Genomic DNA, 15,457 nt, shown 5'->3' on the forward strand with positions numbered 1-15,457 from the left:
TGAAACTGAAGCTTTACTAGTGTTCATTGAGAACATGTGTGAATGTTCATACAAAATTTCATCAAAATCCACTATGGTCATGTGGGAACATTTCTCGATATTAGACCACTTGGCACGGAATGGCCCTTTGACCAGTGGTGTAAGTGTTGTGTGACATTATTGTGGCACAGTTTTATGAGTTTGGTCATGTTTGTAGATGGTGAGCTAAGTATTTGGTGGGGCAATCCTATTGGCAGGTGTTCATGTTTGAAGTTGTTTTTGCTATGTGTGGTATTCGATCATTTGACTTCGTGTAACCATTATGTGAAGTGAAGAATGTGTTGTGTCGCCAGCAAGTTATTTGATTTATTGTTTCAGAGGTTTATGCATTCTTGTTTGCGTTAGGTATGATAAGTGCCTTTTCTATGGGCCAAAATGAAATAGTTTTTTTTTTGCTTTTTTTTAGCAATGGATATGGCGGAAAAATATAATAGTTAATCACTTTAGGTTGCAGTGAGTGATGATATGACGACCATAACGTTTTTGCAGGGGTTTGGTTTAAATGCAGACTACATAAGGTGTTGTGTGCAATAGAATTATCAAGTTGACTAGAGTCCTGGCTTCTTGAACCAGGGACCTGTGTATGTAGTGGTGTTGCCATGACAATAGTTGTTGATCTATTTGAAGGGTAACTGGTTCGAGATCAAGGCAGGCCTTTCTGGAAGATTGTTTTACTTATGTATTGATTTTGTTATCATTCATCTTTACATTTTATGTGGATGTGAAACAGGAGCAAGTGTGTGAAATGTATAGGAATGATTTTCCTTTTTGTGCAGAAGCAGGTACTGAGTATGAAGTATAACAAACACACACAAACATAGACACAGAAAAAACTGCAGTCTCAGGCAACTGAAACCACACTGCACTCACAGTTTGTTTACAGGTGAGATTTTTATTACACGGCATATAAAGAAATTGACAAGAATATTTTTAAATAAATTTAGAGACAGTCATATCTACATATATTGGAGGCCATATATCCTTGCACATTTCACTGTTTTTAGGTCATTAAAATCCAAACCCCAGTTATATCCATCTATATTCACCTTACATGCATTTGTTGTAAAATGAATTTCAGAAACAAACGTTACATCTATATGATATGCAAGCTGCAGTTCCTATACACAAATCAGAAGTCCATTTATCTAATTATTAACCTTCTAAGATTTTGATGTGTTAATTTTAACGTCGTCTTAATCTTCACACATTTTAGTCGAGGACGAGGGGATAAAAAAAAATTCAGTTATATTTTGGCCTACTTCTATAAATTTTCTAAATGTATAACTTGAAAGCTGAGTTAACACTAAAACAAGGTGCCACCATCAGAACAATGACATTGGGGATACACCCATGAATGTCAGTATCCCCCCCCCCCCCCCCCCCCACACACCAGATTCTGCTATAAACCCAGCTAGTTGCCCAATATCCCATTCACATTCCTGTAGTGATAGGGGCCAACCTCTCTTGTCAAGAATGACAACAGAAACCAGATCTAAGTTCGACCCATCACCTGACAGAAACAACTGATCTAACTCAATGTTAATCCAACTCATGGAACTGTTTGACAGGAGCTGACGATAATGCCTCAAAGCAGGAAAAAACTCAATGTTCATGCAACTTGTTGCAGAATCTTTATTTACACAGTCAGAACTACCAGGATACTCAATTCTGTAGCTCTGGTTCCTGTCAATACTCTTTCCTGCTTTACCAACTACTACAACACGATCACCCTTTCCAAAATATTTGCAAAAAGTATGTAAAATGTGGTGAGTAGAAATTATTAACATATGTATTTTTCTTTTTTAAAGGAGAAAGAAGCTTTTAAATGGTCAGCAAGAAGCTATATTAACATATGAATTTGTAATGTGAATGTAAAATGACTTACCACATCATTATTGCTAATCGTACAAATGGCCCATGGAATATGAAGCTGATATATAGGGCCTAGACTACCACACAGCTAAGACGACTGGGCGAACAAAGATTTTTTGTGGATGCATATTAAACATACTTTCTGCGCCACTGCACGATTTGGTGGCAAGCTGACAAAATTTCCCACAAAAATTCTTTCAATCATAGGTAGTTGATAAGCTAGAAAGTAATTCAACTTTATAGCAACCAGGACGTAAAACTCATTTTGAGATTGCTCTACTACTATTTAAAATTGTAAGTTTTTACTTTTTCTCACGCCTGTAATTAGGAGCTGTCTTCTCGTTCACTCTGTGCGTTTCGAAAGGGACAACTCCACGCATACAAACTAGATTAGAAAAGCGACTAGGCTAAACTGAAAACACATTACTTACTGTCACCCTGCAGGTTAAAGGAGAAAGCTGCGATTTTGTCGCCAGGCAATAATTTTGCTGTTACGCCCAGTTCTTCGCAGAGTGAGTCCGGAATTGCCTGTTGAATAGAAATGTTTCATTTAGTGCACTAGTGAAAACCAAATAAACACTCAAAATGTGACACTCCACTCACTAAAGTCTTCACGCCCTCCATTCCAACGCCTAGCGATTCACATTTCGCGCATACAAGGGCGGACTAATCAAGACTAACCACTCGTCTGTTACGACTGGATATCGATCGATGTGAGATAATCGGTGTCGGTAGAGTAAAACGAAGTTCGAATGTAATTTATGAACACGTGCAGAACTATTACCAGTAGTTAAATAACATTCTGTGGACCGTAGATTTTTCTTGATGTCGGAAAACATACTGCATTTATCAGAAATGTTGGAGCGTGAAGTATAAATGAAGTTACAACTGCAAAAACCAATTTCCGCAACATGAATCTGAAGTAAAGTTATTCATTTAGAGTGATATTAATTTATTATATTGCTCATTCTCTGTTTCCCCGTTGCGGAAAATCGTGGCTCTATGTTATCTGTGGTTATCGATACATTAATTGAAAGGTGGCACATGTGAAGTACCGGCTTGTTTTATGCTATAGACTTTGAGATATTGGTAAACAACTGTGCCGCGAATGCAACTACGCTATAGACAGGGAAATACCGTACACCACCCATGAGTGACAAGCAATGACAGCCATCAATGACAGAGATACTTTTCATGATTGAATAGATTTGAAACAATTTTCTTGTTACTCGAGCTGAAGTAGGGAAGAGGGGACTCCTGTTTAGCACTATCAACAATGGAAGTCACCAAGAAAAGTAAGTTTGTTCGCTTTGCAAAAACTGAATTGATTTGATTGCTCCGCGGCAAAACCGAAAAGATGTATTTTTGGTCCACGACTCCACTCGCCTGCCAATCCTTCTGAATTACGCATAAAGGAAGGGAAATTAAACACTAGAAAATTTAAATGTTGCAAAGGTATAATCATTCGCATTAGTTCTCAATCGATTTATATACGCTTATTAGATCATGACGCAATACGCGGGCAGCTGTAATCAGAATAATTAAAAAAACAACTCCAGTTGTACGTTGCTTATGTAGGAACTTGGTAGTGTATCGTCAGATGCAGATTCTGATTGTGCTAATGAAGCATAGTAGTGGTGCCACAACATCTGTTAATTTATAATAGGCTTAAAATAGTTGCGGAACGCCTGTGCTGCTTATAGTAGTCTTGCACGGGTAATTAACTAGTAATTATGTTTTCCATGTCGTAAAGTAAAAGTAGCTTGATGCACGTGCTTTACTCTTGCATGTATTGTTAAAAAGACCCCATGTCTCAGCTTCATACTGACATTATTACATTGGTAAGTAGTAACACGACTTACGCGGGAAAGTGATTAGTTAGCGCTCGCATACATCTCATCGCAGTCCATAATGTACGAAATAATTAGTTGGACTATTACGCTTCAAATGTTGACAAAGAGCTGTTTAGTAATGCCCCCACCCACCTATCCTTTTGGATAGATGGTGTACGATATATGTAGGCTTCTCAATACGTTCCAAAATAGTCGCCAGTTTTTTTGTATGTTAGGTAATACAGCGTTCCTGAATTTAACTGAAAATTCGGTATGTAACAAAAAGTGCAATAAATGTGGATCAAGCAAAGACTTCATGTTATGTTATACAGTTCCATCTGCTACCAAAACATGTATTTCTTGTTCACTGGGTTGGTCACAACCAGTCACAGCCAAGTTACTAACTTCTCCTCTGAAATAGACATTGGGCTACATTGCAGATCAGTCTTGCACCAGTGCTGCAGTTTACTGTCTTTTTATTATGAAATTAAGATCAATACACCAACTTATCTGTTCAGTTATTTGGGAACCAATATGTGAAAACAGTTATTCTGGTAAATAACATGTACTGTCCATTCTCTGCCTCATAGTGGAAACCTATTCCAGTTGAAGAAAGCTGGCCAAAGCAGTAGTGAAATACAGTGTTGGTGACTGCTTCCATTTGTCACAGTGATGAGGACATTTGAAAGACTTTATTTCATTGTAAGTTTTCTTTTTATCTTTTAACAAAGACGTAAAATTCAAAATGTGTACAATGTTGAACTACACACACACAACATTGTTTCACTTTCTTAGGGTGCTAAAAGTAGATTCCATTTTGTTGTATGTATGTGATTCTGTTGACCTTGCAAGTAGCAGTCACAGCGAAAAAAGGCTAACGGAAGTTTGTTGTCCAAGCTTACTGCTATGTATTCTTAGTAGCCACAGTCTGCTCCCTTGCCAGTTAAGGTGCTGTTTCAAAAGTTTGGTCTTTTTTTGAATGTCCCTCTTGTGTCTTTCCTCCATTGCAAAAATTCTTTTTGTCTGTGCTTCCGACCTTCCACAGTATTGCATGAAATCTGATGCATTGCTGGGACCAGAATCTGAACACTCTTAATGATGTGGAATGCTACAGATAAATTATTATGTGACAGATTGATGTGCAGATTTACTTGGAAACATTTGTTGGTGAACTCAAAATAATTATGTGCATCATTACTCTTGTTCAGTCAGTGTAAATAATGGTTACCAGCCTCACATCGATGTACAACACTGTGCTAACTTTCTCTACACTCCAAAATCAAAAATTAAATGCTCTGTAGCTGCTTAACTAATCTCACGAAGATTCTAATATCTGACCACCCACAACAACAAAGCAGATAATAGTACATGAATAAATGAAAACTCTTAAATATGCATGGAATACATTATCAAATTTGCAGAGAGATGGCAGTCAGGTAGGTGCAGCAGCCCTCAACGCCTGTGAAACAATTTTACAACTGGAGCAGTTCGGGGTTATGCAGTGGAATATCAACTGTTCTTACTCCTAATTACTACATGCAAATGGGTTAGAAAGGAGCAACATGATACTTGTATACAATGTAATCTCTGCCAGAAACCAATGACAGCTTGTGAAGGATGGATGTAGATGTAAAGAAAACAGTGCAGGTACTTGAAGAGTTCTCTAAATTTTTCATGGTTCATGAGATGAATAAGATGCAAAGAAAAAGAGGCTAATAACATTCTGAAAGTGATGCCAGATGAGGCATACAAAGCCATTCCATTTACAAGGAAACAAAATCCATGCCCGGGGTGAGGGCTTTTCAGTAGAAATGGTTAGAGTTTAAGGTGAAGCAATAGAAAAGAAGTTTGTAAAATTGTTGACAGATAACCCCCAAGAAAGAGGCGCTCAAGATATATTGGGGGGGGGGGGGATGTCTGTAACTTCTCCTTGATGTTATAGATATTTATTAAAATTGCACCGACATCATTCAGAACATTTTGGATTTTTATATATACAAGCAGGCTTCAAAAGTGGATTTAGCATAATAACCATTTGCAAGTCATGAACAGAGTAATGAGTGTGAAGTGCCACTTTCTCTGTGATTTTATAAATTTTGAGAAATCTTTTGGCTTAGCTTCTACATGTACTTTCAATTTTTGAGGAACAGTTGGTCCGAGAATTGGTAATAGCAATACCAGTTACAATCAGGTAGGCGATACCTTCTTATGCAAACTTTTGATGCACTCTAAAGTATGTCTCTCACTGATATGCCTTTTGGTGCCAGACATTTGCACTGCTGTGGGTGACAGACTCAAAGAATTTTTGAAGTAGTTGGAAGCAACAATCAACTATTATTATTTTGTTTGCAGTTCACCGGTACAGTGAGAGAACTATGAATACCTTCAATTGAATACATCTTCAACAAGAGTTATAGGATGTGGAAAGTACTGCACACAAAGGTCGTAATAAAAAAAGACACTTGGTACGTTGCTGCCCTTAAACACGGCAGCGCAGGTGATGAAGCGTAAAAATTGTTTTGATGTCTTAAGAAACCATGTAGAACCATGTAGAATATTGTTATGGATTGTTGCTGCATGTCTTCTACAATGGTTGTAGCAGTGATTGGTTCAGATTGTGGTCTTTGTCTATAAAAGGGGCATTCAAATGAAAATGAGACAGATGGAGAAAACATAAGAACACTGTTCATTACTTCAAAATTAATCACCATAAGTAGTTACACTTTTGTCGCACTGTGAGGCAAGATGGTCAATGCCTTAATGGAAAAATGTTTGCAGTTGCCTACAGAACCATGATTATACAAAACAACAACCTTGAATGTCTTTCTCAAAGCTCCAAAAATTGGGAAATCGCATGGGGAGAGATTGGGACTGTATTGAGGGTATGTATAGCTTACCAGTGAAACTTCTGTGATGTAGTCAAAACAATCTTGGCAGTGTGTAGGCCCACCCATGATTGACCACAAGGGGATAAGGCTGGCTCCATGTGTCTACATGATTCTGCCATTGCCAGTACCTGAGCTAAGGTTGGTGAGCCATCTCTATCCCTCTTGCAGCAACTCCTCATGGAGCTTTTGAGTTATCCAGAGTCACCAATAATCCATCTAGCATAATGGACACTCACAGAAATAGCATTTTTGGATCACCTTTGAACAATAAAGCCATGTAGGATTCTCACAAAAACAGACCTACACTCTGATTAAAATTGCTTGTCATTTGACTTTGTCCTGTGACACCGCAACTCCACGTATTTAGGCTGTTGGTTGGACCTCGTTTGAGAGCACGTTGCCTGCATGAGCATAATGCTTCTTTGGCCACTGCAACAATTAAATGACTTGTGCAGACTAAGCTGTCTATTTGTAGTATCGTTTGCAGGGTTGATCACAGACGTCTGGTTTGGAGCAGAGTGGAAGCTCTAAAAGAGAGGCTCAGGTGACTGTTACAGTATCAGATGTGAATTTCTCAACCTCCGTATTGGGTACAGAATTGCAGAGTTCTCTTTAATAAACTTCAGGAGCATTCAAGGAAAAGGCTGAGAATTAGTATCGCTACTGAAGGTTATAAACCACATATACTATTAGAACAGAAAGTAGCTTGAAGCCGGATGTTAATGACAACAAAATCCTAAGTTCAGATTGGAATATTTATCACAAGGATAGGTTAGTTGCCAGTGGTTGCGGTGTGTTTTATTGCAGTAAAGAATTCAATAAAATCTAAAGAGGTTATCACGGATTCCGACCGTGAATTAATCTGGATGAAGTTAAGTATCAAAGATCAGTCAAAAATGGTGATTGGATGCTTTTATAGACTTATTGAGTCAGGAGCTCTAGTCATAGAGTGCTTCAGACAGAACATGCAGAATATTGTTAGTAATTTATTTGATCATGCCATTGTAATAGGAGTGGCTGCAAATTGCCAGGTACTGATTGAGAGTGTCATGCTATTGCAACTGGTGCCAGAGACAGGGATTCGTGTGACACTGTTGTGGATGTCTTGTCCATAAGTGTCTTTGAGTAGATAGTCAGAGAACCAACTCATAGGGAAATGTCTTAGACCTCCTGGCAACAAACAGAACTGAACTTAACAAATCAGTTTACGTAGAGGAAGGTGTCAGTGGTAGGCTGTGTTAGCATTTATGACAACGGATCTGACAAAGAATGTTAATGAAGGTAGGGAGATATTTTTGCATAGCAAGAGTGACTAGATACAAACTTCAGAATATCTGAGCAGTCAGCATCAGATATTCAGTGATGAGGACGAAGATGTGGAAAATAAATGGAAAATATTCAAAGGAATTATGCAATATGCCCTAGTCAAATATGTTCCAAGTAAGGTCTTCAGGGATGGGAAATACACACTGTGGTATAATAACTATGTTAGAAAATTGCTACATAAACAAAGAGAACTTCTCCTCAGATCCAAGAGAAGAACATAGCTAAAAAAAAAAAAAAGCTGAACGAAGTGAAAATGAGCATATGGAGAGCAAAGAGAGAAACGTTCAATGACTTTGCAAGTAAAATTTTGTCATCCAATCTGAGTAACAACTGTAAGAGGTTTTGGTCATATGTAGAACCTGTAAGTGGATCAGTATTATCTATTCATTCACTCACTGACCATACTGGCACCGATATGGAAGATGACAGAGAGTAGGCCAAAATACTGAATTCAGTCTTCCAAAATTGTTTCACCGCGGTTCCTCATTTTGATCATTGTGCGAATGTCAAATGGCAGATACTGAGATAACAAATTGCGGAATAGAAAAACAACTACAATCACTTAGTTGTGGAAAGGCACCAGGACAAGATGAGATACCTGTAAGATTCTACAAAGATTATGTGAAAGAACTTGCTCCCCTTCTAGCAGTAATTTATCATAGATCGCTTGAGACCCAAGGGTACCTAGTGACTGGAATAAAGCGCAAGTCATTCCAAAGCGCAGGTCATTCCCATTTTTAAGAAGTGCTGTAGGACAGATGCACACAATTATAGACCTATATTGTTGACGTTATACTGTTGTAGAGTTCAGAATGAGATTTTCACACTGCAGCGGAGTGTGCGCTGATAGAGTTGTGGGACAGGTTTTTTGCTTAAGAATTGTGACGTTCTTGGAGAAGGAAAATCTCGCCTATAAAAAGCAACATAGATTCCGCAAACAAAGATCCTGAGAAACACAGCTTGCTGTGTTCCTCCGTGAGATCCACAGTGCCGTAGACAATGGTGCTCAGGTTGATGCTGTGTTCCTTGACTTCAGGAAGGCATTTGACACCATTCTGCATTGCCATTTACTGAAAAGAATAAGAGCTTATTGAGTATTGGAGCAGATTTGCGACAGGATTCAAGACTTCCATACAGACAGAACTCAGCAGCTCATTCTTAACCTAACAAAAAAGACAGGTGTAAAAACAATTTCCGATGTCCCCCAAGCACGTGTAATAGGACCGTTACTGTTTACAATATATATAAATGATGTAGTAGAAAGTGTCGGATGCTCTCTAAGGCTGTTCACAGATGATGCATTTGTGCATAACAAAGTAGCAATGCCAAGAGATAGTAACAGTTTACAGAATGACCTCCAGAGAATTGATAAATGGTGCAGGCTCTAGCACTTGACCCAGAATGTAAATAAATGTAACATATTGCACATACATAGGAAAAGAAATCCACTTGTGTATAGCTATTGATGACAAATTGCTGGAAACAGTATCTGCCATAAAATATCTAGGGGGTAACTATCCGGAGCGTCCTTAAGTGGAATGACCATATAAAACAAATAGTGGGAAAAGCAGACGCCAGACTCGGATTCGTAAGAAGAATATTAAGGAAATGTAACTCTTCCACAAAGGATTTGGCATATAAGCTTGTTCGACATGCTCTTGAGTACTGTTTGGGATCCCTACCAGATAGGACTGATGGAAGAAATAGACAACATCCAACGAGGAGCAGCACATTTCATCACGGGATTGTTGAGTCGGCGCTAGTGTGTTACGGAGATGCTCAATACACTCCATTGGCAGCTGTTACAAGAGAGGCGTTGTGCAGCATGGAGAGATTTCTGTTGAAACTTCAAGAGAGCACTTTCCGGGAAGAGTCTGATAACATGTTACTTTCCCCTACATACATCTCGCATAATGACCATGAAGAGAAAATTCGAGAAATTAGAGTCAATATAGAACCTTATCAACACTCAGCGCTATTCACTAGTGGAACAGGGTTGGAGGGTTCAGTTAGCGGTACAAAGAGTACCCTCAACCACACACGATTAGGTGGCTTGTGGGGTATGATGTAGAACTAGCTGTGGATGATGGCAATGCACAATAGTAGATTAAGCAAGTGCACCACACTACTTGAGAAGTGCAAGTGAAATGACATTTTTTGTGATGCATTAGCAGTGGCACATAGTGTGCTCTTAACATTCTGTGACGTAAGGAATTATGTTTCAAAGTGTAAAATATCAACCAACAAGCTGTTTTAGACAGACCTTAGTATCATTTGCTACACAAAAGATTTCAGTTTGTGTCCAAAACTGGAACTTTATACCATTTAATACTATGAAGGGGCATGAGTTTATTCTGGTCTCCTGAATGGATGAGAGAGACTATTCCAGGTTAAATGTTTAAAATGAGGTTTTTATAAATTCTTATCCTAGTAGAACATTCCGTTAGAACTACTGACGGCCTTGGGAGAGCCAGTCCTGACAAATCTCTACCATCTGCTGAGCAAGATGTATGAGACAGGCGAAATGCCCTCAGACTTCAAGAAGAATATAATAATTCCAATCCCAAAGAAAGCAGGTGTTGACAGATGTGAAAATTACCGAACAATCAGTTTAATAAGTCACAGCTGCAAAATACTAATGCGAATTATTTACAGACGAATAGAAAAACTGGTAGAAGCTGACCTCGGGGAAGATCGGTTTGGATTCCGTAGAAATGTTGGAACACATGAGGCAATACTGACCTTACGACTTATCTTAGAAGAAAGATTAAGGAAAGGCAAACCTATGTTTCAAGCATTTGTAGACTTAGAGAAAGCTTTTGACAATGTTGACTGGAATACTCTCTTTCAAATTCTGAAGGTGGCAGGGGTAAAATACAGGGAGCGAAAGGCTATTTACAATTTGTACTGAAACCAGATGGCAGTTATAAGAGTCAAGGGGCATGAAAGGGAAGCAGTGATTGGGAAGGGAGTGAGACAGGGTTGTAGCCTCTCACCGATGTTATTCAATCTGTATATTGAGCAAGCAGTAAAGGAAACAAAAGAAAAATTTGGAGTAGGTATTAAAATCCAGGGAGAAGAAATAAAAAACTTTGATGTTCGCCAATGACATTGTGATTCTGTCAGAGACGGCAAAGGACTTGGAAGAGCAGTTGAACGGAATGGACAGTGTCTTGAAAGGAGGATATAAGATGAACATCAACAACAGCAAAACGAGGATAATGGAATGTAGTCGAATTAAGTCGGGTGATGCTGAGGGAATTAGATTAGGAAATGAGACACTTAAAGTAGTAAAGGAGTTTTGCTATTTGTGGAGCAAAATAACTGATGATGGTCGAAGTAGAGAGGATATAAAATGTAGACTGGCAATGGCAAGGAAAGCGTTTCTGAAGAAGAGAAACTTGTTAACATCGAGTATAGATTTAAATATCAGGAAGTCATTTCTGAAAGTATTTGTATGGAGTGTAGCCATGTATGGAATTGAAACATGGATGATAAATAGTTTGGACAAGAAGAGAATAGAAGCTTTCGAAATGTGGTGCTACAGAAGAATGTTGAAGATTAGGTGGGTAGATCACATGACTAATGAGGAGGTATTGAATAGGGTTGGGGAGAAGAGAAGTTTGTGGCACAACTTGACTAGAAGAAGGGATCAGTTGGTAGGACATGTCCTGAGGCATCAAGGGATCACAAATTTAGCATTGGAGGGCAGCGTGGAGGGTAAAAATCGTAGAGGGAGACCAAGAGATGAATACACTAAGCAGATTCAGAAGGATGTAGGTTGCAGTAGGTACTGGGAGATGAAGGAGCTTGCACAGTATAGATTAGCATGGAGAGCTGGATCAAACCAGTCTCAGGACTGAAGACCACAACAACAACAACATCCTAGTAGTGCAAATATTTATCAGTTTACATTGACAGGTCTAAATCAGCTCCTGTTTGAATTGGACGATACCCCATGAGACGTGTTAAACTCTCTGTCCACTCTTCAGTGGCCTCTCCTCTTCCTATGAATAATGTTGTCACAGTTCCTGTTCCTGCTTTTCCGGCCTTTTCCTCCCTTGGCTATCCTTGGAAGGAGGGCTAGGACCACTGGATTGGAGCAAAACACTTTCTGTGGTTCCTGGTCTGTCACAGGACTGACAGGGAGACTTTTGCCATCACCAAATCCTTTTATTTGTGGAACACATTGAGAACAAGTTCGGTGAAGTTGAGTCCTTAATCAAGACGAGATCTAGCTCCCTCCATGCCTGAGACCATTTAGGAGACTTCCCAGTGAATATCACACCTCACAAGTCTCAGAGTATGACACAGAGTGTAATTTTCCATAGGGACCATCTCCTCCAGTCCGATGATGAACTAAATGCTAATCTGGAACAATGGGGCATTCATTTCATCTGGAGTGTCCAGAGAGGACCTAAAGACCATTGTGTGGACACTGATGCTTTCATCCTGGCATTTGAGGGGTATACCCTGCCCGAAAAGGTCAAGATAATGGTATACAGATGCAACATCAAACCATACGTTCCACTTCTCGTACATTGCTTCATTTGCCTCAAGTTCAGCCATATGTCCTTGCAATGCTACGCCACTTCCATGTGTGGTGATTGTGGCCACCCTCTTCATATGGGGAGCCCTTGCTCCCCACTGCCTAACTGTGTAAACTGCTCTTGTCTACATTCTCCTCCATCACTGGAGTGTCCAGTGTATACAAAGGGAAAAAAGAATTTAGGAAATAAAGATCTTTGACTGTCTCAGCTACTTTGAGGCTCGGAAGAAGGTTGACAGACTTCATTCTTTGAATCACTCATCCGCTTTTGCGTCAGTTACGTCTTTCCTCTTCCTTACCACCATCCTGCCCTCCTACCATTTCCTCTTCTACGCCTCCTGATAGCGCTGAGGCTCCCTCTTGGAGGGCTTGGGACACCTCTCCCCATCTTCTCATGATAGGAAGCCTGCAACCTTGGATCGGACAAGGGACCGTGCTCCGAGGGACCCAAAGCCACTCATTCTCTGTCCGATCCAGACATCACTGCCATCTATTCCTTTACTTACAATGCCTCCTCCCTCTTTATGAGGGAGAAGAAGAAGCAGCAGCAGTGCAACTCAAAGGACGAGGCTTCCCCGGTATCCCAGGGGGGTTTCACTTCCTGCTCCTCATTCTGAATCAGACCCAGTTTTCATGGATGCCACCCCATCCTCATCGGTGATGACCACTGACCCATTAACATGACTTCTACTCAGCTTCGTTATGTCTAACCTCGACTTTCACCATATGATAATCCAGTGGAATTGCAATTGATATTACTGTCACCTAACAGAAATACAACTCATTTCCTCTTATTCTGCATTCTGCCTTGCCCTCCAAGAAACGCACTTCTGTGATGACCACTCTCCAATGTTTTGTGACTATCAGGTGTTCTGTCGGAACCGTGCCGGCCCCAGGATAGTGTCTGTAGGGTTCTGCACTCTGGTTCACACCAGTCATTAGTGACTGGCTTCCCCCTCATACCAACCTGGAATCAATAGCGGTATGAGTGCGAACAACCCCAGCAATCACCATTTGCAATGTCTACCTCCCTCCCTCCCGGTAGGCCTCTTCATTATGTTGACCTGCTTACCTGAGTACAGCTCCTCCTTCTCAAGGACATCAGTGCGCACCACTCCCTGTGACAGAGTGCCACTTTGACAAGTAGGAGTCTTCTAATTGACCAACTTAATACAGATTTTGATTTGTGTCTCCTCAGTGATAGTTCCCCTGTCCTTCGGTGCCTCTCACAGCACCTTTCCTGCTTTCGATCTCACGATCTCCTCCCCTGCTCTTGTGACTTCTCTGCATTGGTCACCTACCGTATTTACTCGAATCTAAGCCGCACTTTTTTTCCGGTTTTTGTAATTAAAAAAACCGTCTGCGGCTTAGAATAGAGTGCAAAGCAAGCGGAAGTTCTGAAAAATGTTGATAGGTGCCGCCACAACTAACTTCTGCCGTCGAATGTATGTAGCGCTACACAGGCATCCTTTGTAGGCACAAAGATAAATACTGACGCCAAAACCTCTGCGTCAGTAAATAAAATAAAAAAAAAAAAAAAATGGAAGACGAGCATTTTTCCGCCCGAGTTTCGACCACTGCATTTTCATACATTATCCAACGAAGTAAATACAAATGCTGTATTGTTCATCTTCGAATTTCAATGTACTACAAAAATCTGACTGGTAATACTGGGATTTTTGTCAATATGGCCAACTCTACGTTCTGAATTTTTTCCTACCTGTGAGAAGAGATGGTTGCTAATAGGAACCTGATGAAATTTGTATCACATGCAGTATTCTCTTCACCACAAGAATAATACGAATATAAACATTTTGCCATGTGTTCTTTCGTGTTTGCTTCTATCTCATTTAAATACTGTCTGCCAAATAAACTACGAAACTAGAGTGAGACAACAGCAAACGCGGAAGAATATACGTATCGTGTCATGTTTATATTCGTATTACTCTTATGCCTAATAGTGATACAGTCAGAAATGAAGCACGACAACTGACTAGATTTTTAAATCTAAGATGACTAATTTCTGTGCAGAATTTGATGTACTAAAGAAGTGGCCGCAAAGATTTTCAAACGGAGAAAAATTTTCACCAAACTCTCGTTCAGAACATGTTATATCATACGCAGTCTATTATTTGGTTCTTGTTGATCATTATCAAAGAAAGCAGCAGTGTAAGTAACAACAAATAGCAGTCTCTTGCCATTGTTTCGCAAATGTGACGATTCCTCTCTTTTTTTTAATTGTAGGCGGCGGTAGCGCGCACAAAAGCAAGCCATGCCGCGAGCAGCAACAGGCCGTAAACACGCACTATCAGAATGTGACAAACAATGCATGACACAGTATAGTAATGCATTTTCAGCTTAGAGTGACTGACGTAAACACCTATAACATTGAAAACGGCACTTATCAGATCAAAGCAAAATAAGCAATCGATTCAAACCAGACGAAGCACGTGAAAAAGGAAGGGTATCCGTATAAATACGGACGGAGCGCTTGACGCATAGCAATGGCTACCTGGTAAAGCTTAACTGCTAAGCTTTCGACTCGAACCAAACTACTGTAGCTGTATCGTCATTCATTCGACCTAAATTGTGTCTCATATTACAATGGACCAACTTTGTTTCGATTTGGAGGTGCGGCCTAAAACTTTTCTCTCCCCTTGAATTTCGAGTCTCAAATTTCAGGTGCGGCTTAGATTTGGGAATTTTTTTTCCCCTTATTTCGAGTCTAATATTTCAGGTGCGGCTTAGATTCGAGTGCGGCTTAGATTTGAGTAAATACGGTAATGATGATCTTTGTGACAGTGACCACTTTCCGTTCATTCTGTTGCTCCCCTTCCACTGGCAGGCAAACAGATTGCCACATTGGATATTCCCCAGAGCCAAATGACTTTTATGTATGTCCGTTGTGCACTTTACCACCTCTCTGTCGGATTGCACTGTTGTGGTCATGC

The 15,457-nt window shown here is 39.9% G+C and overlaps 2 protein-coding genes across 2 annotated transcripts in view; one reads left to right on the forward strand and one right to left on the reverse strand.

The window, feature by feature from the left end:
• The window catches only part of LOC126162374 (nuclear pore complex protein Nup85), a 139,270-nt gene extending 136,600 nt beyond the window's left edge, over positions 1-2,670 (reverse strand). The window contains exons 1-2 of the mRNA XM_049918832.1: positions 2,515-2,670; positions 2,343-2,439 (exon numbers count right to left, since the gene is read on the reverse strand). Of these exons, the coding sequence (XP_049774789.1) occupies positions 2,343-2,439; positions 2,515-2,535 (118 nt within the window). The 5' untranslated portion in view covers positions 2,536-2,670. The remainder of the gene's footprint in view (positions 1-2,342; positions 2,440-2,514) is intronic.
• A 293-nt stretch (positions 2,671-2,963) lies between these two features.
• The window catches only part of LOC126162375 (poly(A)-specific ribonuclease PARN-like), a 306,143-nt gene continuing 293,649 nt past the window's right edge, over positions 2,964-15,457 (forward strand). Inside the window, exon 1 of the mRNA XM_049918833.1 lies at positions 2,964-3,206. Coding sequence (XP_049774790.1) covers positions 3,188-3,206 — 19 coding nt within the window. The 5' untranslated portion in view covers positions 2,964-3,187. The remainder of the gene's footprint in view (positions 3,207-15,457) is intronic.

This window comes from Schistocerca cancellata, chromosome 2 (assembly GCF_023864275.1).
Source record: "Schistocerca cancellata isolate TAMUIC-IGC-003103 chromosome 2, iqSchCanc2.1, whole genome shotgun sequence".
Lineage (NCBI taxonomy): Eukaryota > Metazoa > Arthropoda > Insecta > Orthoptera > Acrididae > Schistocerca > Schistocerca cancellata.